This window comes from Salvia splendens, chromosome 2 (genome assembly GCF_004379255.2).
Source record: "Salvia splendens isolate huo1 chromosome 2, SspV2, whole genome shotgun sequence".
Taxonomy (NCBI): Eukaryota; Viridiplantae; Streptophyta; class Magnoliopsida; order Lamiales; family Lamiaceae; genus Salvia; species Salvia splendens.
In genome coordinates, this window is record NC_056033.1 from 12,319,782 (window position 1) to 12,344,497 (window position 24,716).

Here is a 24,716-nt window from a genome sequence, read left to right on the forward strand (position 1 = left end):
GAGGAAATCGGGTTTATAGGCTACTTTGCCTTTAAAATAACGTAAATGTACCCATTTTGTTATCTATTCCATAAATGGGAAAAACGCCAACTTCGTTGGCGTGTTTTAAGTGAAAACGCCACCCGTATTGGCGTTTTACAACGTATGTGTCGTCGTATTGCATGTACGTTGAAAAACGCCGACGTGGTTGGCGTTTATGACAAAAAACGCCAATCCCACTGGCGTGTTTTAAAAAACGCCAATTCGGGTGGCGTTTTTCATGTTGCCTTTCGTGAAAAAAAGGCCAAAAATTCTCCTAAGTTATACACGCCAGTGGGATTGGCGTTTTTCGTCAAAAACGCCAATTTTGATGGCGTTTTTCGTTCAGGCATTTCATCAAACACTTGGAGGGCAAACTTAAAATCAAACTAGATTTACGATTGATTGGATAAACAATATTTTCGTGTTATAGGAGAATTAGTATCTTTCTCCCAAGTTCAACATTGTCTCTCATGAATTTGTGTTATAGGAGAATTAGTATCTTTCTGTAGTATTTCAAATTAAGTAGTTTTTGAAATTTTAGTTTTTATTTTTGTAAAAATTTATTAATTTATTTTAATTTTAAAACATGAATTTTTTTTGATAAATATATGAAATTGAAGATTAATAAAAAATGACGAATTAAAAAAAAGTAAATGATGAACCATGAATAATAAATGTCTGATTCAAATTTGTGGTAAAAATTGTTGGTGTTTGAGCTAAGATATGTAGTGCACGGTATTAGAATTATACTACACATATCAAAACAAAAACAAAATCAAAAACAAAAAAATGGATATGCTACTGCATATCATTTGTAAACATGAGTATCATCATTCATCCTCATATGAGTACATATTTAGTGTTATTTATTTTGTTTTATATATATAGTTTTATTTTAATACATGAAAATTTTTAAATTTAACTTTATAAATTTCATAAAAATCAAAACTCAGAGTTATAGAAAAAATGTACAAATCACACTCTAATTTTCATGACTTTGGTAAAATGAAAAATGCCAATAACATTATTTCATGGACGGATAAAGTATATAAAACCAAAAATTGCGAGCGTTTCAGAATTTATTGCGAGAGTTTCAGAATTCACTCTTACATTCCCACAAACTCGACAGAAATCTGCATGTGATAAATCAAAACCAAATTTATCATACTAACACAATGAAACGTGGAAATGCCCTCCAAGTGTTTGATGAAATGCCTGAACGAAAAACGCCATAAAGATTGGCGTTTTTGACGAAAAACGCCAATCCCCCTGGCGTGTATAACTTGGGAGAATTTTTGGCCTTTTTTTCACGGAAGGCAACATGAAAAACGCCAGTGGGATTGGCGTTTTTCATCAAAAACGCCAATCACATCGGCGTTTTTCAACGTACATACAATTACGTTGTAAAACGCCAATACGGGTGGCGTTTTCACTTAAAACACGCCAACGAGGTCGGCGTTTTTCCCATTTATGGAATAGATAACAAAATGGGTACATTTACGTTATTTTAAAGGCAAAGTAGCCTATAAACCCGATTTTCCCAAATAATGGTCCATCATCTTTCGTGCATATAAGGATTACAGTCCTTCAAATATGCTTTTATTTTTTCTTTTTAAAACAATTAATAAGATTTCTCTATTTATTCTTGATTTAAATTCTTTGATCGATTTTTTTTGGATGAATAAATGAATTTAAATTTTAAACATTCAGATACCCCTATTTTCACATGCCTATTTTAGTAGTATATCCCTATGTGGATATATAAAGAGGCGGCAACAAATAAAGCCCAGTTATACTGGGCCGCATTCAATTCTTTACAGGAAGTTCTATTGAGAGTCAAGTCCATATTCTGTGTGTTGTAGTACTTCCATTTTCTTTTTATTCGCATAATAATTGATACGAATGTGTAATTGTCATAGTGGCGTAGCCACGAATTTCCTTTAGGAGGGGCAAAAATATATAGAAAAATTTGAAGTATTAGAGAGGGGCATTTAGTATAGCTGTATGTATTAACTATTGAAATTTATATGTAAATAGTATACCATTGTGAATAGGAGGGGCAAATCCGCCCTTTTTATTTGCTCCGGATGTGAATATTCGGTCGGTCGTGGGAGTAATTCTAATATCAACCTTCAAGCCAGAGGAATTTTAGTGATCCAATATACTCCCTCTACGTTACACCCTAAATGACACTTCTTAAAATAGAAACATTATTATCTCTATTATTTCTCACACTTACTTTATCTTTTTGTCCGCTTAACTCACAAAACATTACTAATTTTTATAAAACATCAAATCTGTAAAGTCAGTCTCATAGATTCCGCTAGTAGGTCATTTTCGTTAGTTAAAAAGTTTGGTAGTCTACGTAGGTTCCACCTATAGTTTTCGTTGAGTAAAAATTTGGTAATTTACATATACTGTCATGCGGTATATATTTCCAATCACCCTTACATAGACTAATAGATATTTGTGAAAAGAAGATAGAGAGATTTACGTAATTACAATTAGGTAGACATATCATGTGGCAGTGTGTGTGGACCCGTCAAATATTTACCATTTTCGTCTCCCTCTTTATTAACATGAATTTTAGGATTTTAGAATATGCAGGTGAACTTCTTTATTAAATACTAAACAAACTGTTTTCAACACTTCCTCATCCATCAATTCGAAGGCTCTTAGAAATAGGTTTTATAGTATGCATGTAGATATTGTTTATTGAATTGGAGCTCGGTTTCTCCTGCCCCAATCATCAATCACTTAACATATGTTACTTTTTTTATATAATGTTGACGACATTTTTGCACCTTTCAATGCAAAATTTCCATATTTATAACAAAGGATATGTGGTAAAAAGTAGGGGCAGTGGACAATGCAGAATATATTCTCTAGCAAAGGAGAAGATTTATCTAATGCTTTTCATATCCCTTTTCATTTGTGTAAATGCTTTTACAACTGTCAAAGGAGAAGTGGAAATTTGAAACCTGAAACCAAAATTCAGATCTGGACCACATTTGGAGATTGACTTGTTTCGCTTCAAACCTCAACATCAATTTCTTGATTTTGTACTAGGATGTTTCAAGATTGATATAAATAAAATAAAATAATTACTAACTCCTTAATCCCACGATGCTTTGGATTGTATAATAACTCTAGCTCCTGATGCAAGCCTGTTAGGAGATGAAGAGAAAATGATTTAACGTAGAGTTTAAATTAGAACGAAGCTCTAAATCAGTACTTGCTTATTCAAAGGAGATAGAACTCAACTTTCTTCGATTCTGACCGAGTGTGTATCTGTCGTCCTCTTGCTCTCACTCGGCATGCCAGGGTCAGTGATTCGTGAGCTTTCCCCTCTCTCGGATGAGATCCTACGTTTCTCGTAGAGAGGGGATCTCAGTAATTCACATCTTAGCTGCTTACTGAGAGAAGAAGCCTCGATTGATAATGAGACGCATTTTGAATTTGTGGAACTTTCTTCTTCCTTATCATTTATTGAATCAATATGCTGACTGCTTCTGCAAATGCCGCATTAGTTTTGTTAGTTCACTCATATTATCTCATTAGCATCAAAATTTCAAGAAAAACAACAGTTCATACCTATCAGAATTGTAAGAAGAAGATCGTTTGAGAGTGGGTGCAACTTCTTCAACCACACTCTTCTCAGCCAAACTCCCGCTAAAGCACTTTTTATTGGCAACCCTCTTCCCCATTGGCTGAGGATTCTCAGGCAGGTGATCGATCTCTCCCAACGTTACCGAAGTCGACAGATACTTGGAGCTAGAATACCTAGGCCCGTAGGTTGGAACAAGGCCAAAGCTGTGATCTTTCTCTTGTACATAACCGCAGGAGATTAGTTGCGTTATCATATTAATAATCTTGAGCTTTGTTCTTGATGGGAACCGGTATCCTTCTTCTTCGAGTATCCTGAAGCTGTTAAGCTTCCTCACGTCATCTCTGATGAGAGATTCCAACGTCTTCTCCCCAATACCATTTGATGCAGCACCTGCAGCCGAGGGAGGTGGCGAAACAGAGTTCCTAGATCTCTCTGCATTATCTTGAATCTCGGAAAGTTGAGACTGGTGAGGTTCTAATGAACCATCATCAGTCGAAACACCTTTCTCCATGACTGCGCATTCTTGTAACTCTGTCTGAGTGGAAGCATTAGCAATGCCCTCATTTTTGTAGTCTGTTAGGCTTAGAGGGCGATTCCAAGACGAAACCTTCTCCACACCTGATTCTGGGGATGCACAAGGGGGCTGTAGCTGAGGTGGAAACTCATTATCCTGCAAACTCTTTGTAGTTCCATCATTAATGCTAGAAGAAGAAGATGACTCCTCCTGGTTCTGGGGGCAAGGCGGTTCAGATAATGCTCTCTGGCCCTGTATTATAAAAGTCGGAGCAGGACTAAAGCGGCCTAAAGAAACAAGATTTGTCAATTTTGCAGAAACTAAGCAAACACATCTACCAATTCAGTCCCCTCAAGAACTGTATATCATCTCAACAACATGGAAATGACAATGAGTTTACTCGGGTGCAGAACTAAAGAGGCCTAATAAACAGATTCATCGACTCGCTTAAACAAGCAAATTTACCAATCCGATACAAATGAACGCTGCATATTCATCAAACTAGATAACCTAAAGCGATCTATGAAACAAGATTCATCAATTACAGAGAGTAAGCAAATTCACCTATCCAATTCAATCAAAGCAAAACTGCATAATTATCAAATTTTGGAGCCAAACAACTGATATAAAAATGGATTACCTGGATCCGAATCTTCAAAGATCTCTGAACCCTTGAGAATGTACTCATTGCCATGAGCAGGGTGAATAACATCATCCTCGCAAAGATCATGCCATACGTACCCATTCCTGTAGCTCCTGCACCACCAAAATTGATTTTGAAATCCAAAACTCAGAAATCAAATCAAAGTTCAGTTAGAATATTACTGGCCCCACCTCTTGCAGGACCAAGAATACATTGAACCGATACCTCTGCCTCTCAAAACATTAAGCCTTTCAATCACATCTTCAAAAAAAAAAACTACTCAAAATCAAGCTGCGGCAACATTTGTAACATATTTATCACCGACATCACATCACTACCTCTCAAGTAAAGATCATCACTAGATAGCGGGACTTCCATGAAGTGCGGGTGCTCCAGCTGGCGATTCCGGCATAAATAGTAAACAACCGGAACTTTGCCAGCATGACGCGGCGGCGGAGAGCTATAGTGATGATTGTATCGATATTTGGGAGATTTCTCAGTCCAAACTTTTGCTCTATCCGGACTCAACTGCCTGTATTTCTTCATTCTCTTATCCATTTTCGAAAACCTCAAAATCCAAATCAAATCCGAATATGATCAGCCATGAAGAACTAACTAATTCAGCATTTTCTCCTGAATTGAATAAAATCTCGATATCGTTTGATCGGCAGACCTCAATAATCACGCAATAGATCTACGACGACGACGCAAGCAAACATGAAATTAGCTAAACCTTTTTGAATAGCACATGTTTGATGAAATGACAGCGCGAGTGATGAGAGGGACGGGATGGAGCAAGTGCCTGAATTTGAGGGGAAGAAAAAAAAAAGCATCAATCGGTCTTGTGATTCCACTTGTAGCTTTTTCTTTTCTTACTTTTGCGGATTCGATTTTTGGCTTTTTTAAAAGGGGTTTGGGAGTGCTGTGATTCAAAGTGGTTTGTTTGGTAGTGGGGATGGAATTGGAATGGGTTACATTTGTTGATTCCGTTTGTGGACCCAACATTTTGTACATTTTTTGCTGAATCTCTAAAATAAAAAGAAGAACGTTTTGTGCTGATCATTTTTTTTACCCATAAACTAGTACTACTACTTAGAATATGTGAGTACATAAATAGAATCTGAACATAGATATATAAATTCATTCGGAAGTGTGGAAAACTATACTGATTCTGACAAAAATATGTCAATTTATTTGCTCCAACGGATTATTCTTGTAAACAAAACTTTCACCTCTTCGCTCATAAATGTGAGTTTATCCAAAACATTAACGGAAATTTCACTTTTTGTATCTATAAATATGGTGTGGTTCGAATAATAACTAATTTATAGTAATTACTAATACTCCTCCGTTCCAAATAGACACATTTCTTTTCGCCATGAAGTTTAAGAATAGTGTGTTAAATGAATTGTGACAAAAGTAAGAGAGAATAAAGTAGGATAGATAAGAAAAAGTTTTATAAATTTAAACAATTAATGGGACAGAAAAACGGGGGGCGTAGGTTTTCTGTTTCTGTCATGCAGAAATCGCCGATTTCTTGAGTTTTACCGGTCGGAATCCGTTCCCGTTTGTTTCATTGGATTCCTCGTGTCTTGCTCTTGATTTCTACCGTCTTTATTTTCTGATTTGGTTAGGTTTTAGGGTTCTTGCGTCGGTTTTTCGTCTCTGGTCAGTTCCGCCGTTTTCGCGTCGTGTCTGGTTGCCGGACGTCTTTTCCGGCAATGTTGCATCGTGGTCACGTCGGGGATGGCCTGTTGGGTCGGGTGGTGGCCGGTGTTTGGGCGGTGGTGCTCTGTGGCAGCGGCAGTAGGTGTCGGCGCACATTAGGGTTTTTTCTAGGTTTTCTTTTTCTCCTTCTCGTCGGTCGCCGGAACTGGTTTTTCCGACCAGTTCTGGTCTCCCTTGGTCGCGTCGGTCCTGGTGCTGCTGGGGGTGATCAGATTTTGAGGGGTAGAAGGTGTGTGGGATTGGCAGCTATTGATCCTTGGCGGCTAACCTGCTAGGGTTTCGCCATGGCTGAACCGCTTAGATGAGGAGATGGGCAAGATGGAGGTCGAGTGGAGGAGAAAGAAGCAGGAGATAGAAGCCAGCCGACGGTGGAAGTAGGGGCGTCTCTCGTCGCCAAGGCCATCCCACCGTCGGGCTTGCGAATTGGATCGGTGATGTGCTTGCCGAACACCATGGAGGAAGAAGATGGGGAAGACGACTTGGCTACTGATCAAAAGTCGGCTGGATCGCCAGACTTCATGGAGAATGAAAATATAAGAGCCGGCTCTGATCGTCATGACAACTCAGAGTATTTGGAGGTATCAAGAAAAGCAACTTTACATAACAATATGTTTGGCCATGATATACATGCAACCTTTGATTTGAATGCGTCACGTGTACTACAAGTTGAGGAAGTGAAAGTTGCGAACCACGAGATTAATCGCACCATATCAACCGTGGCGGGATCGGGCTCAATTGAGAAACATTTTGGCACGTGGGAAAAAATTGAGATATTTCTGTCATCCATCCCGGGGGCTAAAAACGCACCCACATCTAGGCCGTCTCCTAAACTTAAGGTGCATGATTTTCGCAAAATCCATACCCAAGAAGGCCTCAATACTAACCCATCTTCCAACCTAGCCTCATCCAAACAGTGGAAAACCATAATCAACCCTAAAACTACCCATCTTTTATTACCATCTTCCGAACCGTCACCTACGATAAAACCCACGTCCAAAACTAACTCATCCCGACCCTCTCGGCCATCCAAAAATACCCGCACTCCCAAACCCTCAAGCTAAAGCCGAAAACCCAAACAGAAATACACCCTCCCCACCCCCTCCCCGGAATGGATGGTGATGATGGACCGCAACGTCATACAGGAACCTAGCAGAGAAGGCCCATCTCATACCTCCCAGGGGTCCGAGAAAGATACGACAAATCCTTGGGAGAAGAAAAAGAAGACCATGGCGGATATGCTTAAGGATGGTCAGCCAAAGCCTTCGAATGTACCATTCATCTTGGACCCCAATAAACTGAAGCAAAGGGGCACGGCAACCCAGGAGGACGGTATCCCTTGCCTTCATTTACCTGATACTGATAACTCTGAGCTTGCAGATCGCATGGGACTCGCCCTAATTGGGAAGTTCTGACACTCCATCCCAGCCCCCCACTTGATTCGCAGGGCTCTCTCAAATTTCAAACTGAAAAGTACGCTAAGTTGGAATTTTATTAATGCAAAGCATATCCTCATTACCCTTTCTGAGATTGATGATTACGTGAAAGTTTTATGTGGAGCTAGTAACAATAATACTTGGTTTATTGAACACCATCCAATGAGGATGTTTAAATGGACTGTTGATTTCGACCTATATTTTGAGACTCCCATCGCTGCTGTTTGGTATAATCTGCATGCTTTACCTATACATCTTTTTGAAGAATCTATGCTATTTTCCATTGGTAAATTGTTTAGTGAACCCATACAGATTGATCATAACACTATCACACGCGCACGATTGTCATATGCACGCATTTGCATTGAAATAGACATCTTCAAGCCTGTGCCGGAAAAATACATACTCCGACTTAGGGGAAAGGATGTGACATTGCAAGTGAGGTGGGATAAGATCCCGCACTACTGTTCAGCCTGCAAGCATGTGGGGCATTTAGAGGATCATTGCTACGCTTTTGGAAATAATCCGGCCCCACCCAAGAAAGACTTCTCCAGACCGGCACAACAGTATCAGAATGAGATGAGAGGAGGACAAGGGGGACAGAACCGGAGAAAGCAAATTACAGAGAAGATAGAGGCAGAATCAGGCTGGAACCGTGTAGGTAAGAATGGCAATGTTATGAGGGTCTCAGCGGCGCAGGGACAGAATAAGGGAGGTCAGGCAGCCAGGTATAAATACAGAGTGGTGGCGAACCGAAACGACAACCATAGTAGCAGTCTTCAGACTCGAGAGCCCCCTGTTGTCCCGAACTCGGGCATGCTTGTCCTACAACCTTCTGGACAGGGAAAGAAACAGAAGACGAAGAGAAGTCCGGAAAGCAGAGCCAGATATAGAGAGAAAAGAAGGCTGAGGCGGCTAGAGGAGGTCGAGGGTCGAGCCATGTCAGATACCGAGGGCTCGGAGTTTGAGACGGACGACGGTGGGGAATCGCAGAACAGACCAAGATCACTGTCACCCATCTTTAGAGGGAGCCGTTTGCCGGGTAGTGAGAATCACATGGGACTAGGGGTCCATAGTAATAGGTTTGTTATTTTGGAGGATGAGGAGCTTGAGACAGAGGCGTCCATGGCCTTGGTTATGCATGACGGGATCGCAGATGCTCAGATTATTCACGAGGCTAGAAGGGCAAAAGGAATACGGAATGGGGCTGCTAGAAATGGGAGCTCACCGATGGAGATCGCTAGTGATGGGGATCACCGACCTGTGATTGAAGCAGCGATGAAGAAAGCAAGGGTTTCTACCTCGCTCAAAACCTGATTTGTTCCCCATGACGAGCCAGTTCGTAGTGTGGAATGCTCAGGGTGTGGCGAATGCCCGTACTAAGAGACATCTGAGATATCTGATTCGAGAACACAAGATTTTGTTTGCGGCAGTGATTGAACCACAGAGGACACCACCAGCTTTAGGGAGGAACTTTCAGGGCCTTCGATTTGCCGGATCCAATGAAAGTGGTCATATTTGGATTCTTGCCCATGAGGATTGGACAGTGGAAGTGGTTGATGACTCGAGACAGGCCTTACACGTTAAGATCTCTTCCGAAGTCTTCCCTTTCCCGATCTACATCACCATAGTATATGGGCGACACACGAGAGAGACGAGACATGCACTTTGGGAGAAGTTGGGAGACATCTCGCTGGCTATGGATGGAAGGTCGTGGCTTGTGGAAGGGGATTTCAACATGTTCCTGACCAATGAAGAGAGACAGGGGAGTGACACGGACAGGCACAGAAACATGATGGACTTTGCCGATGCTATTGCCGAGTGCCAGCTGATTGACCCAGGTTTCGATGGACCGATCTTCACGTGGCACATGGGGGGGCTTTGGGAGAGGTTGGACCGCATCTTGATTGGAGAGCATTGGACATCGGTGTTTACTACGACGAGAGTGACACATTTACCGAGATTTAGCTCTGATCATGCGCCACTTTTGGTAGGATGTCAATTCTCTGTCCAGACAACGAGATCGGCGTTCAGATTTCAGAATATGTGGGTGAGACATGAGACTTTTAGGGGGCGAGATTGCCAGAGTACGGGAGGCAGAGACAGGATATAATGGCAGGATGAACCTCCAACTCAAGCTCATCAGGACCAAGAAGCTCCTAAAGGTTTGGAACATAGAAGTTTTTGGCAACATTATCCAAAACCTAAAGGATGCAGAGCAGGCAGTGCTTGAGGCACAGATTTTATATGATAGTGACCCGACACCAGCACATAGAGCTGTATTCAGTCGAGTGTCTGCAGAGCTCATCATCACGGCGAAGATGGAGGAAGAATTCTAGAGGCAAAAGGCGGCGATTAGATGGGCTGTTGATGGAGAAAGGAACTCCAAATTCTTTCATGGCTGGGTCAGACAGAAGAGAGATAAGTCGCAGATACACACGGTCGAGTTTGGGGGGCAGGCACTGACAGATGAGACAGAGATCAGGGAGTCAGTGGCATCCTTCTTTCAGCAGCTTCTGACATCGGACGTTGGGGACCTTGCAGAGCGTGACTTATCTCTCATCCATACACTTCCAGATTCAGTTGACCAGGAGGCCCTGTGTGCGCCACCGTAGGAGAAGGAGGTTAGGGATGCAGTTTTTGGGATCAGTGGTGATAGTGTGTCCGGGCCGGATGGGTTCACTTCTTTGTTTTTTCAGCACTGCTGGGACACTGTGGAGAGGGATGTGATTACAGCTGTGGTAGACTTTTTCAGTGGGGCGTTTATGCCCCGAAGCTTCACGGCTACCATGATCGTCCTCATTCGGAAGAAGCCTAACCCAGTCACGTGGGGGGGACTATAGACCGATCAGCCTCTGCAATGTTACGAACAAGATCATCACAAAGATCATTGCTTCAAAACTTGCACCTTTACTCCCCCTTGTCATTGCACCGAATCAGAGTGGGTTCATCAAGGGCCGCCTGCTTACTGACAATGTTCTTCTGGCCCAAGAGTTGATACATGACCTGGGGAAGGAGCTTTCGAGTAGAGGGAGATCGCCCAATCTGGCACTCAAGCTGGATATGGCAGAGGCGTATGATAGAGTCCAGTGGCCGTTTTTTGCTCAAGGTCTTAGAAACGATGGGATTCTCAACAACCTGGGTGAGTATGATTAGTAGATGCATCTCGTCATACTGGTTCTCAGTCCTGGTGAACGGGGGTCCGGCGGGTTTCTTTCAGTCCTCAAGGGGGCTAAGACAAGGGGATCCCTTATCGCCCTCCCTCTTTGTGTTAGCGACAGATTACCTTTCAAGATGTCTGGATAGGCTGATCAAGGGGGATAGAGAGATGATATACAGATGCCGAAAAAAGGCCCCCATTATCACTCATCTCTCCTACGCAGATGATATAATCATAGTCTCGAGGGCACATAGAAAGGCAGTTAAAAGGTTGGTTGGATGCCTGGATCACTACATTGCTGTGTCTGGGCAGAAGGTGAATAATGGGAAGACACATTTCTTTTTGGCGACTGAGCACATGGAGTTAGCTAGCATTGTTGAGGAGGTTGGAGGCTTTCAGAGGGGGTGATTCCTTTCACATACCTTGGGGTCCCGATCTTCAGAGGAGCAAGGAAGACAGATCATCTTTTGCCCCTCAGTCAGAAGCTCATGGACAGAATCCACAGTTGGTCCCATCGACATCTTGCTTTTGGGGGTCGGCTTGCTTTGATTAAGAGCACCCTCGCCGCCATCCCGCTTCACATCTTACAGGTCATGAATCCTCTGCTTGGCTTTCTGGACGAGTAGGAGCAAATTCTGGCTAGATATTTTTGGGGTACAGTTGGAGAAAAGAGGAAGCTACACTGGATTTCTTGGAGACAGATTTGCTTGCCTTTTGATGAGGGTGGCTTGGGTATTCGCCGCTTCAGGGAAGTGTCAGTGGCTTTTGGGTTCAAGCTGTGGTGGAGACTGCTAGCTCAGGATTCTCTTTGGGCCAAGTTCATGACCCAGAAGTACAGTATCCTTCCTTGTCATTTGCATACATCTCCTTGTGGGTCGCATGACAGTCCTACTTGGCGTTCTTTGCATCATATTTGGTCATACATGCATGAGTATATCCGTTGGTCCTTGGGTGAGGGGAAGATCAGCTTCTGGGATGATGTCTGGCTTGGGGCTAGCCCCATCCGGAGTCTGTGCATCTCAGGAAATGATCCTCCTCAATCTCAGGCCGTTGCATCATATTGGCATGATTATGCATGGGATGTGGATATGCTGCATAGTTTATCTTTCAGGTTTGGCGTACCTCCAGATGTGATAGACCAGATCAGAGCCACGCCGATCGAGTTGGGGGCGAAGGATGTGAGGCGGTGGAGTCTGACTAGCCATGGCGAGTTCTCTGTGACCTCAGCTTGGGAAAGCATCCGGACTAGATTGCCGAAGAGGGAGATTTTTGGGCTTATCTGGAACCAAGGGTTGACCCCTACCATCTCTGTGTTCATTTGGAGGTTGCTATTTAGTAGGTTGCCGGTGGATGAGAAGTTGCAGATGAGGGGGATTGAGTTAACGTCTAGATGTCAGTGTTGTCGGTCTCCTTCAGTCGAGTCTCTTAGTCATGTCTTTTTCTTGAGTCAGTCGGCTTTTTCTGCATGGGAGTATTTCGATGCCTGGTTTCCTTCCTTGCACACACCGATTCACACGAGCACTGATATTGCACTTAGACTAGGTCACTGGCGGAGGTCCTCTTTCCAGAGGGCTCCTGCCTTACATATTAGTTTTCTTGTTCCCTGTTTGATTGCTTGGTTTCTTTGGACGGAGAGGAATGACTGCAAGCATGGTGGTCATCCTTTTCGTCACTCTCATGTTATTTGGCAGGTCACTCACCACCTGCACGTGCTTGTCTTGGCCGGCAAGATCACCCCGACCCACTGGAGGGGATGCTCGCCGTCGGTTGGTTTCATGTCTTTCTCCCCCAGACAGCGTGTTCTGCGGTCACTCATGGTCCTATGGCATCCCCTTGATGCCCCTTGGGTGAAGCTAAACACTGACGGTGCCTTCTCTACATCAACAATAGAGGCGATGGAGGGAGGATTGGTTCGAGGCTCTGATGGAGGACTTTTGCGTGCCTTCTGTGCTCCAATAGCCGCATCATCGAGCTTTGAGGCGGAGCTGTTGGCTCTGATTCGGGGGTTCGAGATGGATATGGAGCTTTCGACACACATCTGGATTGAGCTTGACTCAGCGGCTCTGGTTACGTTGTTGTCATCTAGACAGCTTAGCGCTGCGGATTGCAGACATCACATGGCTTTGATCCGGAGTATGGCTTCTCAACGACATGTTCAGTTCTCACACATCTACAGAGAAGGGAACCGAGCTGCTGACTTTCTTGCAAGTTGAGGGGTTCAGACCCCTGCCCTTACTTACTGTGATCCAATTTCTGCGCCTCGGTATCTGAAGGCGCTGGTTAGGATGGACCAGCTGGGATATCCTAACTTCCGTTTCCGACGTAGAGATGTGGGTTGATCCAGCTTCTTTGGTGGCTGGTTTTGATAATTTTTCGTTTCTCCCTCGTATATATATAGTCAGTTTTTTTCCACTTGATAGTACGGAGGATCTCGACTTGTGGGACCTCTACTTGGCTTCTTCATGTTCTTGTTTAGATTCTAGTCACTTTTGGGCTAAGATCATGTTGTTAGAACATTTTATCTTGATATTATTTACGGGTTGAATGTCTGCCTAAACCTCCCGCCCACAAAGGGCGTTTTTGATTAAAAAAAAGTAGGATAGATAAGAGAGAACAAAGTAAAAGATGAAATTACTTTTTGCCAAAAATAGAAATGACTCAATTAACTTAGAACTTCCCAAAATAGAAAAATGACTCTATTAACATGGAACGGAGGGAGTAACTAATTTCAATTTTGTATATTAAAAATATCAACACAAAAGACATAAATTTATCAATCTTCTTGGGTTGATAAACTTATTTCTTTGTGTTGATATTTGAATTTACATGTTGTATTGATATAATTATGTCTTTATGTTGATAATTTTAATACATAGAATTGAAAGTTATTAGTTATTACTATAAATTAGTATTAACCTAGCGGGTAGTGATAAAATGTAAACTCATATATTGTACAAACTCCAAACTTTTCAACATAGTGTCAACACAGTGTAAAATTTCAAGATTTGATGTCAACACAGTATCAACACGGTGTCTACCGTCGACACTCTGTTGAGATTTTGCTGTTGCTATTATTTTGTAATCTGTTAACGTTTTTTAACGGTTCAGATCATAATTTAGAGTTTATACAATATTTAGAATTTACATTTAATTATATTCCTGATAGAATAAACTTTTAAATAAAAAATGTGACAATCTAGTTTGAGACAGATAAATAAATGATTAGTACTATGTTCATTAGTAGACCTCTATATTTTCCTTTCTATTCAATTAACAGGTTATTTCCAATATTATGTAGTGCTTGAATAGAAAAATTGATCCAAGGCTTGAAACGAGTCCGACATGAAGCATGTTTGGGAAACATAATACCTCAATATTCAAATAAAGCATGTTTTTCCACGTTTGGTTATGCATAACACTATTAAAAAATAAAACTCATATACTCGAACTCAGTGTGCCAAATTAATTTCTTCCTCGGCACAATTCAACAAATAATATGATAAAAATGAAATTATTGAGATGTAACGAACCACATACATTGTATTCAGTCATTCGAACTTGTTTTTGTAGAAGCTACACGGTGTAATAATTTATAAAACCTTATGATCACAACTTAACAGTTGCATCATTTGTGATTGCATTCAAAAGAACATTCATTAATGGTACAACATTCCAGTCAAGTTGTGTTTAATGGTCTTAGCTGGAAGATTGCTTGTGGAAAGGGGAAGAAAGTAGTACACTTGATTGACTGCAACTCCTGAGTGTGTGTGTGTGTGTGTGTGTGTGTGTATAGACTATAGATATTGCTTTGAATGACTTTGATGAGATTCATATATATGGGCCATCCCAAAATTGAGTTTTGATGAGTGGCCCAAACACTACGTGTTGAACTTGTACATATGTTTTTTTTTTATTACAGATTTACAGTTAACAAGCTCCAAAATTCTTTTCTACTAATATTTGAGACATCATTCACGTGCTGAAACTCACCAACTAATTATGAGTTCAAATGGTTGTTAGTTTCTCTTATGTCTTCAAAGTTATAACCAATTTCTCATGCTACACTTTAATAATTAAAGAAAATGTTAATTGAATAATGATTTACTCAAACTCCATATAGATAATCAATTATTTGGACCTTTAAACCCCTCTTTATATTGGAACAAAAACTGGTGAGTCGACACGGTCCCGTTTGAACTGTGTTTTACGACTAGAAATTCTATTTATCTTTTAGAATTAAATACTCCATATATGTATATAATACTATTAAATAAGACAATACATCGCAAGTAGATAAGATTATTACAACATCACATAAGATGGAAAATATTATAGTACTACATAGAGTGAATTCAAAACATTTCAATTATAGAATTTTGTAATGTCTTTGAGTCATGGTTAACTATAAGAATTAAAATTCAATTTTCAAGAAAGAAAAAAAGGAAGGAATTTTGGACAACATTTGATTATTACTATGTAAAAGGTTGTTGGGACACAATAATTGAAAGTAGCAAAGATTGGAGGCAGGTTAAACTAAATCACAAAAGATAAGTTACAAAAAAATGATTAAAGAGGGAAACAATTTCAACTTAAAAACAGTTAAGACATAGGTTTAGATCGTAAATGAGATCTGTGGGCACCCACTCTGGCCGACATGCTGGCCCTTCTCCACCTCATGGTTGTTGCCCATACACATCAAATTTATTAATTTCCCATGTTTCATACATATAGTCAAATTTAGAAACAAATATTTAGCGCTGAACATGGGCTAATAGTAAAATATAACCTAAAATCTAATTTAAAAAGCGGGTGCCCCCAGAAAATACAAACGATAAAACAGTTTAGTGTTATGAAATCTTGTAAGTTACGTTGTACTTTATAATTCGAATTCTCGAACAAAGTTTAGTGCGCACGAACTATCTTGAAATGTAGAAGAGAGATGGAATTTTCCCCCCAAAAATTGTAAAAATGAGGATGGTCATGTTAATCGACCCAATAATAAACTTAACGCTCCTAATAATAAAAATAAGATAAATCAAAGTTTTAAAAAAAATCTAAGAAGTCCATTAAAATCATGTCAACGGTCGAAGAAGCTAGTATTTTTTTGTAAATCGAATTAGATTTGTGAGAGTTTCATAAGCTGATCAAATAATAATAATAATAATTAATTTTTGTTTGATATTGAATGCTTGAGTTCTATGCAAATTCTCTCTATTTGCATGCTAGAATAATTCCTTCCCTATAGATTTTAAAGGACCATGGCCCCAGCAGTTTAAACTTTTTATTTGTATTATGGGATATTTAGTTAGGGGGCATTGGGTGATAGATGCAGATCATTGGACATTGGGTGGTAGTCATTACACACTTAGAAAAGAGAAGGCAGCGAAAATGTCAAAAAACCACTTTGAATGGATAAATTAGAGCAAGTGCTAAAGATGTAGTAGTAAATTAATCTCAAAAGATCAAAGTTGGGGGATTGTGAGTTTTGCATACTATATCATTAAAGGCTAAGGCTGTACAAGAATGAAGAAAAGTAAAAAATGTTAACCTCAACTCGTGTACTACATTCTAATTAAGGAGAGAAAACATGAACATTCCCTAAATTAGGCGTAGAATATTATGATGAGAAACGAACAATATACATATATCTAAAAATAACAAGGATTTAAGGTCTAATAATTATGAAAGAGACCAAAACTGCTTGCTGGTCTTTCACTTTTCCCCTTCCAAAATCCACATCCAATCTTCCTAATCTTGACTACCAATTTCAACGACTCTGCAAAATTCACCACTTATAGACCTCGGACAGACCCCGTTTTCTGCCCGCCCAATGCGGCGGCGGAATCTGATAGGGGTCGACCACCGGCGGAGGGTGGCGCCACTGCGGCAGAGGGCCGGCGAGGAGGAGCGTCTGGAGCAGCGGCCCTGCCTTCACCACCGCCTGCAGCAGCTTCCCCTTTTCCGGCAACGGGCCTTTGATTAGCTCCGCGGGCACTCTGTGGGGCGACGAGGCGATGCTCTCCTCGCAGTCGGAGGAGGACAATCCGTCGATGCTGGAGATTCCGGAATTGGGGGCTGATTGGTGGAGGAGGATCTTATCCAGCAGTATCTTCTTGCAGTTTGTTCGAGCTTCGTCGCGTTCTTTAATGGCGGCAGTGAGGAGCTCCTTGAGGTGGAGGATTTGGGCGTCGCGAGATTTGAGGTCGTGGTCTGCTCGGACCCTGGTTTCTTGGAGCTCCATGCTTAGCTTAAACAATTGCTTCATTTCATCCATGCTCTGCTTCAACATAAAAATTAATTGGGAAATTGAGAAATGGAATTAGGTGGAATTGAAATGGAAAATGTGATTTAATTGAATTTACCTTTTGTTGGTGAAAATAGGGGGAGTTGAGAAGCAGAGGAGCGTCTGCGTCATGATCAAAATCCATCCAACTTTGTTGTGACTTTGGAGGAGAATTCTTCAACTCATCCGTGCCACTCCCATCTTTTATACGTGTAATAACGACTGCTTAACTGTTCTGTTCCCCTCAATCTTCTTTTTCTTTTTCTTTTTTTTTCGATAATTCTATTTCTGTCTTTGCGCCGTGGCAAATACTATTTGTTTCTATTCGAGTGTGAAGTTAAAAAAGCCTTTTTTAATTACATTAAAATTTAAAACAAAGAACTTATTTTCTTAATACTCTGGACATATTATTTTATTACATGGCGTTTGTCTAAATAATTTTAGTTACATCAAGAGAAAAGAAAAGAAAAAAAGTAATTTCTATCATTACACTCAATTTGATAAATATATCACAATATCTTGGAACTACTAAATTTTTATTCGTATTATGAGTTATGGGATATGGATTTAACATTCAAATCTGTAATATAAGTGGACATTAATTGAAGTATGTTAAAAACGAAAATAAAATGTTAAATTTTCATTTTATGGAGGGTGGTTTTAGTGTTTTACATTTCTCTCTTAATCATGATGAGCTTTTCCTGAGTTGTAACAAGTCTACATTAAATGAAATAATTACTTGTACACAAATGAAATAAATTCAATGTTTGGATATTATCACATGTGCTCATATGAACTAACACTCGACGCCATCAAATTCAGATTTGTTCTTTATTACCTACTAGTACTAGTATAGCACACCGTTTTAATATTTTTATTTAATCTTATTACTATAAGTATCTTTATTTGGATGACATGACATTTCTTTTGAAAAATATAATTTGTGGGACACAATATTTTGCCTAGGGTTAGGAAGGAGTGGATTACGACAGATTAGGGGAGAAGGCTATACTGCCAAACCTAAACAAGATTAAGATAAAGACGATGTATCTCTAAGTTAAATGTGACTGTAATTTGATCAATGGGTTGGTTTTCACTGTGTATATATTGATAGAGCATAGGGCAACGGCCATAAAGAAACACAAATCAGCGACAAATGCGGCAGTAAAGACAACTCAGATTCTTTAATAATGTTTTTTACTATCTGAATTCCAAAATAAATATATTTTGCTTTTTATTTATTTTAAGGTGACTACTGAATCTCATTCTTTTAGCATGTTAAGGCCATCCATAATAGGAATAGCCTAGCAATAGCCCAACCATAGCCTAGTCACAAACTCCTTCTGCCACATCATCAACACTAAAAATCCTTCTGCCACATCATCAAAACAAGCAAATAGCTCAGTCATAGTCCAGCCATAGCCTAGCCACATATATCACTAATAACAATTATATAAAAATGAAATAATTAACAATCACACAATATACGGAATTTAATTTACGAGACATATACGGGAAACATTAATAATACTATTAAAATTTTAAAAAGTACAATAATTTAAAAAAAGTACAATAATTTTTAAAAATTACAATAATTAAAAAAAGTACAATAATTCACTCCTCGTCTCCGTCGTCGTCTCCTCCGGCGCTGGCGCCACCCTCGCCTCCGCCTCCGTCGCCACCATCGCCGCCGCCTCTACTCCCGCCGGTCTCCCTCCGTGCCGCCTCCAACTCGTCCTGCATGCTCATGAGCAATGTTTGAAGCAAACTCTTCTCCACGGGGTCCACCGCCGCCCGCCATTCGGCCATCGTCTTGACCATTTGAGCCCGCGTTTGTTGACGCGCGAAGAATTTGAGATCCGCTGTGGATTGGCCAAGGGGGATGCCGACTGGACCTCCTGGGAACCCCCGACGACCCTCCTCGCCTCCCGTTGAGCCCGCTTGTGCCTAACCGGGCGAGTTCAGCGAGCGAACGAACGAGGGGTCGGGACCTCCTGGGCCGTCTAGGGGAGGTCGTGGGAACCACCGCTGCTGCCGCTGTAATCACCGGTATAGTTCAGTCGTTGCTTCTTCGTCCAGCCAGCGTCGACACCTACTCGGAACTTCTCGGAGTCGTTCAGCACAAGATAGCAGTTCCAGTAGGTTAACTTCTTATACAACCCGGGCTAGGGGAAGGCTTTCTCCGCTATCCTCCTGCAGTCTTCCTCCGTTTGGCCACAGCTCTGCATGCGGAGGGCGTTGGCGTACAAACCCGAAATTCGGGAGACGGCAGCCCTGATTCGGTCCCACCCATTCCGGCAATCCTCCCCGTTGTGTGGCCTCCCCTCCGGGCAAAATGTCTGGTAGGCTGCTGCTATCTTGCCCCACAAGTTGACGATCCTCTGGTTGTTCGAAGCGAGAGGATCATCCCAAAAACTGACCCACGCCTTGCACAGCGCGACGTTCTCAGCGTCCGTCCACCTCCTCCGGACCTGGCTATCCTCACCCGGCTGCGACGACTCGCCTTTCTTCTTCCCCTTGCCCTTCTTCTTTGGGGCGCCCCGCACTACTCCCCCCACTGGAACGGGAGTTTCCGGAACACCGAGCATATCAAACCCCAACTCCTCCAAGGAGAAAGTCTCAAATTGCGTGAATTGCGTCTCCGTTAGGGTCAAAGTGTGCGAGGAAGCAGTCGAAAAATCAAAACTGGGGCGATATGCGTTTTCATCCCCCGACGTCCCCTGTGTCCCCGGTACCCCCCCTGTCAGGGGTTGCACCGCCGGTACCCACCATGTCGTCCCCTGCGTCGGGGGCTTCATCGTCGTCCCCCCAGGCATCATCTGCATCCCGGGTGCCCACCCCGACATCATATGCACACCGGGCTGCATCCCTGGTACCCCCTGCCAAACCGGCATACTTCCCCCAGCTGCCATCCCGGGTATCATCCCCTGCCAAGGGTACATGTTGTAGTACCCTGACATCGGACCCCATCCACCTCCCACGGGTACCGGGGGAGTATGAGACCCGGTCGTCACTGGAGAACCTTCGTTGGTGTTCTCCATTTCTCGGTGTTGATCTTGTACAGAAATTAAGATAGAGAGAGTACTCGTTAAAACAAGTGGTGCAAATGACAATGATGTGCAAACCGCGTATATATAGTGTTTTGAAAAGAAAAAAAAATCGTCTAGCCGATGCGCTAGGCGATCCGGACGCTGCAATAGCGCCGAGCGGATCGCCCAGCGCATCGCCTAGCGCCACGAAATCGCCGAGCGCTAGGCGGTTTTTAATTCCGAAAATGGCTGGGCGGTTGCAATGGACCGCTTAGCGCACCGCCTAGCGCCTGCGCTCGGCTAGGCGGTGCGCTAGGCGCCATTGCGGATGGCCTAACAAAAATGCCATGATCTTTACATAGAGATACTCAACGTCCTAAAGATAAATATTCAGATTAAAAAGATAAAATGTAGAAAATTAATTATAGGCCAATATATGTTGCTAAAATCGAATATTTATTTATTCTTCAAATAAGCCTAAAAAATAATCTGGGTGCCAAACTCAAATTTTCATCCAGTATTGGCTTGAAGCTTGAATCGTGTTGCAAATCACTTCACGTTTCAAGACAGAATTCTTTTTTTTTCTGAAATAATATAAAACGATTGCAAAAAAAATATGTAATTTGAATCTATTAATTATGAAATTGTTTATTTAATTTAGTTAATCAACGAAATATCGAGAGAGTTAATGCTCTTACAGTTCAAACCAACCAAATATGACGAGCTGATTTTTGCCATTAGACTATGTTTATCAGCAACCCTCCAACCCAACCCAACCATCCACTTTTTCAATATTTAATTCATTTCTATCTCCTCCACATCATCTTCCACATCATTAATATTCATCCAACCCAACCACACACATTTTCATGGTTTATCAATGACAACCCAACCACACTATTATATATTTATTTTTATATTATTTTTTAATACTATTATTATTACATGAAATACTTATTATCGGAAATTTGGAGAATCGGAGAATATATTATTCTCATCATCCTCCATAGCTAGCAACAAGAGAAACTAAAAAATATGAAATTCTATTAAACAATAAGGATTATAGGAGGAGAAAAGATGATATTTTTTTTGTGTAAAACTATAGCAAATGTGGTCTCTATTTATAGAGGAAGAAAAATTATGAATTTTGGTATAATTTTTATAATTTTTTAATATAATATATTAAAGATATATAAATTATTAAAAATAATAATATCAGCCAATGAAATTGTGCCATTTGGCACAATCTCATTGGCCAAGTGGTGAAAGGGGTGGAGAGACCGTTCGGTCTGTTTGAGGAGTGAAGGCCACCTAAGTCAAGGAGAGAGAGAGACCCATGCATTCATTTTTATTTTTTTTTTAAATTAGTGTAATGATGTGGCGGTCGACCTCGTCGACCGATAAACATGGTCTTAACAACTAAAGATTGAGATCGAGAAATTAAGCTGCAGTGAGATGTCACTTTAAAATTTTCTAGAGCCTAAGAGCACCCACAACCGTGCTCTTGCCAGCGAGCACGGTTGTAGGCTCGGCCCAACTTTTTTTGCCTGCTCTCTGGCAAGAGCACAACACCCACAGATGTGCTCTTCCGCAAGGACGAACACATTTCAATTTAAAATTCAATTAAAAAAACATTTCCATAATATTAAAATTCATTAAAAAAACCTAAATAATATTACAAATGACAAATAAAATAAAAACGATATAATTAAAATCCTAAAAATTAAAAAGTACATAATTAAAATCTAAAAATCCACCTGTATTGCCCTTCAGGGGCATCTTGGTCGTCGATTGGGTATGGCCGGTAGCCACCCGGAAAGCCCGAACTTTGGGTTTGAGGAGGGGCTGAATATTCCGTTTCCGGACTAGGAAACGGTTGTGAAGAGAACCATTCGGGGTTCCAACCGTGGGAGCCCGGGGGGTTATTGCCGTGGCCGGACATTGTTATGTTGTAGGAGTGGAAGAAAGATTGAGAATGGATATGGAAGAATGAAGATGAGAATGGATATGTGAGAATGAAGATGAGAATTGTGTAGTGTGGTATGAATTTTTGGGTGTGAAAGTGGGGGTATTTATAGATGAAAATGTGTATTTTTGGGGGAAAAAAATAAAAAAATTTAAAAAGTGGTAAAAAACGGATATATTTTTTTTGGGAAGTGGACGAATATTTTTTTTTCTTATTTTTAATCAGTTTTTTATTTAAAAACTGATTTTTAATTAAAAAAAAATCAAAGGCAACGGCTATGTCGTTGCCCAATCGCTGCGCGCCACGTCAGCTGCTCGCTGGCACGGACGTGCTCGATGCATTGAGCAGTGCCGTGCCAACAGCGCGAGCGCAACGGGCGGAACTAGTCCTTGCTAGCGGCACGGACGGACGGACGCCGTCCGTCCACCGTTGCAAATGCTCTAACTACTTACTAGTTTTTCCCCGATTAGTATTAATAATTAGCATTAATTTGTTTAATAGTAGTTCAATTAATTTTCTTAACTACAAATCATTGCAATATTTGCTCTTTAAAACAGGAATATTAAACCACCTCATCTCTTAAGCATGAGTTTAATGGTTTGATTCTGCTTATGTGAATGGAAAAAACTATTTGATCAGTCTTCTACCACTTAGTGCTAATCATTGGGATGAGGGATTCGTCCCCTGGCTGTTGACAAGAGGAATTAATAACTTAGGAAATAAAAATATAGTATTAATATTTTGTTACATACTTTTACATATATTGTGTGGTTGGTTTATTGTATTCTTTCTCTAGTCTGTGATGCTATTACAATAAAAAGTTGTAAAAACCACAATTGTGTTGATTTAAATTAAGAACGAATTAAGTTTTCAAAACAGTATAATAATTTTAAAAATAGAGTAGAGTATTGTAGGCAGTTGAGAATTATAAATAAAGATGATGAAAGAGTTGAAGCAATGTTTTAAAAACCGGACCGGACCGGCCGGTTCGATCGGTTCAACCGCGAACCGGTAGGTGGTCCGGTCCGGTTAGCACTATAAAACCAGTTACATGTTCAACCGCCATGAACCGCCGAAATCGGCCGGTCGGACCGGTCTGGCCGGGAACCGGAAACCGGTTCAAATGCTTTTCAAAATTTTATTCTAGAATTTTGGCCTTGATAGGGGTCGAACTCAAGACCTTCCGGTGAACTTACCAACAATTCTACCACTACACCACAAAGACTTCTTGGTAGTAATATGAACATAAATTATTTTCATATGTTAAACACGAAATATTTATCAATATAAACTAATAATTCGTGTTTAATATGTATATATGTATATTAAGAATATGTGATTAATTATATTAAAAGTTTACTACTATTTGATTATATACTAGGAGTATTTACTAAATATATGTTTTTAATTTATGTTTATTCATATATCTTTGTGTATAATATTATTTTGCCGCATTACTTTTTGAAAATAATACTATGAACTTATTTATTTTTATACATAAATATTAAATTTTTTATTTACAATAACTTACTACTAGTATAATTTATATATTTAATTATATTTGTTGATAAAAAATTAATAAAATTCTATCATTCACTAAAAATATGTTCTTTTTAATTTTATATTCTTTTAAGATAATTCATTTTAATTTTATATATTCTTTTAAGAAATTGTTAATTTTAATATATTTCTTATATTTTAATTATACTTTTACAATCACTAATGTTTTATAATATAGGAGTTTATAATTATACATAGAGTTTAATACTAGTTTTTAATATTGTGTATTATAATTTATTATTGTATTTAAACTTAACGTCATTAAATATTCTAATATAGTAGTACAAGACTTGTTTTCTATAATAATACTATTAAATGTATAATACTATAATATCTATTGATAAAACATTTGATTAAATTTTATTATTTACTACTAAATAAATAAATATATATATAAACAATATTCCGGTTCAACCAATGGTTCGACCAGTGAACCGGTTGAACCAGTGAACCAGTAATGACGCCGGTTCTCTTGCCGGTCCGGTTTTTAAAACATTGAGTTGAAGGATGGAGAAAGATAGCAATAAATGGAGCATCTACCAGCTTAGGTTTTGAGGTGAGAGGTGCTTTAACTTTATGATCTATCACTCTTTTAATTTAATAACCAATTGGCACCTGACTTGATCATTTATACATTCCCTCTTTTTGACCAGTCTTGTGCCCCTTCAACTGTGTGTATCTATCTTATCATCTCCTCTAAAGTCTCCATACTAGATACTAACTTTAAATTTTATGAACGATATAAGATGCATTAAAATTAGATTGCATT

At 40.2% G+C, this 24,716-nt stretch overlaps 4 protein-coding genes across 7 annotated transcripts; 2 read left to right on the forward strand and 2 right to left on the reverse strand.

Annotated features, from left to right (window-relative positions):
- Nucleotides 1-2,922: 2,922 nt before the first annotated feature.
- Nucleotides 2,923-5,731, reverse strand: LOC121788497 (protein SOSEKI 3-like). Of its 4 annotated transcripts, none has more exons than XM_042187156.1 (6): nt 5,127-5,731; nt 4,980-5,049; nt 4,786-4,901; nt 3,616-4,432; nt 3,286-3,527; nt 2,923-3,188 (listed from the first exon to the last, which is right to left on the reverse strand). In XM_042187156.1, exons 1-6 carry the CDS (start codon nt 5,344-5,346, stop codon nt 3,097-3,099), a joined length of 1,557 nt encoding a protein of 518 aa, XP_042043090.1. In that variant the 5' UTR covers nt 5,347-5,731; the 3' UTR covers nt 2,923-3,096. The 4 variants fall into 4 exon arrangements, with proteins under 4 accessions (XP_042043090.1, XP_042043091.1, XP_042043093.1 ...); XM_042187157.1 differs by having other exon boundaries at nt 3,285-3,533; nt 5,127-5,726; XM_042187159.1 differs by having other exon boundaries at nt 3,286-3,533; nt 3,616-4,397; nt 5,127-5,200.
- Nucleotides 5,732-9,276: 3,545 nt separating this feature from the next.
- On the forward strand, nt 9,277-10,010 carry LOC121773851. Its single transcript, XM_042170769.1, has 2 exons — nt 9,277-9,839; nt 9,944-10,010. Exons 1-2 carry the CDS (start codon nt 9,277-9,279, stop codon nt 10,008-10,010), a joined length of 630 nt encoding a protein of 209 aa, XP_042026703.1.
- On the forward strand, nt 10,007-13,322 carry LOC121773860. Its single transcript, XM_042170781.1, has 7 exons — nt 10,007-10,242; nt 10,360-10,531; nt 10,649-10,771; nt 10,890-11,091; nt 11,135-11,493; nt 11,736-12,542; nt 12,801-13,322. Exons 1-7 carry the CDS (start codon nt 10,007-10,009, stop codon nt 13,320-13,322), a joined length of 2,421 nt encoding a protein of 806 aa, XP_042026715.1.
- A 3,303-nt stretch (nt 13,323-16,625) lies between these two features.
- LOC121769298 lies at nt 16,626-17,679 on the reverse strand. Its single transcript, XM_042166062.1, has 2 exons — nt 17,472-17,679; nt 16,626-17,386 (listed from the first exon to the last, which is right to left on the reverse strand). The coding sequence occupies exons 1-2, from the start codon at nt 17,535-17,537 to the stop codon at nt 16,895-16,897; spliced, it is 558 nt and encodes a 185-aa protein (XP_042021996.1). The 5' UTR covers nt 17,538-17,679; the 3' UTR covers nt 16,626-16,894.
- Between the last annotated feature and the right edge of the window lie 7,037 nt (nt 17,680-24,716).

What these genes read in the sequence shown, in the direction of transcription:
- LOC121788497 (XM_042187156.1), bottom strand. Translation starts at nt 5,346, where the DNA reads ATGGATAAGAGAATGAAGAAATACAGGCAGTTGAGTCCGGATAGAGCA. An exon ending in TCTTCTTACAATTCTGATAG is followed by an intron (nt 3,528 to 3,615) that starts GTATGAACTGTT and finishes TTGCAGAAGCAG; the next exon opens with TCAGCATATTGATTCAATAA. An exon ending in CTCGGTCAGAATCGAAGAAA is followed by an intron (nt 3,189 to 3,285) that starts GTTGAGTTCTAT and finishes ATCTCCTAACAG; the next exon opens with GCTTGCATCAGGAGCTAGAG.
- LOC121773851 (XM_042170769.1), top strand. Translation starts at nt 9,277, where the DNA reads ATGACGAGCCAGTTCGTAGTGTGGAATGCTCAGGGTGTGGCGAATGCC. An exon ending in ATGGGGGGGCTTTGGGAGAG is followed by an intron (nt 9,840 to 9,943) that starts GTTGGACCGCAT and finishes CACTTTTGGTAG; the next exon opens with GATGTCAATTCTCTGTCCAG.
- LOC121773860 (XM_042170781.1), top strand. Translation starts at nt 10,007, where the DNA reads ATGAGACTTTTAGGGGGCGAGATTGCCAGAGTACGGGAGGCAGAGACA. An exon ending in AGAGCTGTATTCAGTCGAGT is followed by an intron (nt 10,243 to 10,359) that starts GTCTGCAGAGCT and finishes TGGCTGGGTCAG; the next exon opens with ACAGAAGAGAGATAAGTCGC. An exon ending in TCCATACACTTCCAGATTCA is followed by an intron (nt 10,532 to 10,648) that starts GTTGACCAGGAG and finishes TTGTTTTTTCAG; the next exon opens with CACTGCTGGGACACTGTGGA.
- LOC121769298 (XM_042166062.1), bottom strand. Translation starts at nt 17,537, where the DNA reads ATGGATTTTGATCATGACGCAGACGCTCCTCTGCTTCTCAACTCCCCC. An exon ending in CCTATTTTCACCAACAAAAG is followed by an intron (nt 17,387 to 17,471) that starts GTAAATTCAATT and finishes ATGTTGAAGCAG; the next exon opens with AGCATGGATGAAATGAAGCA.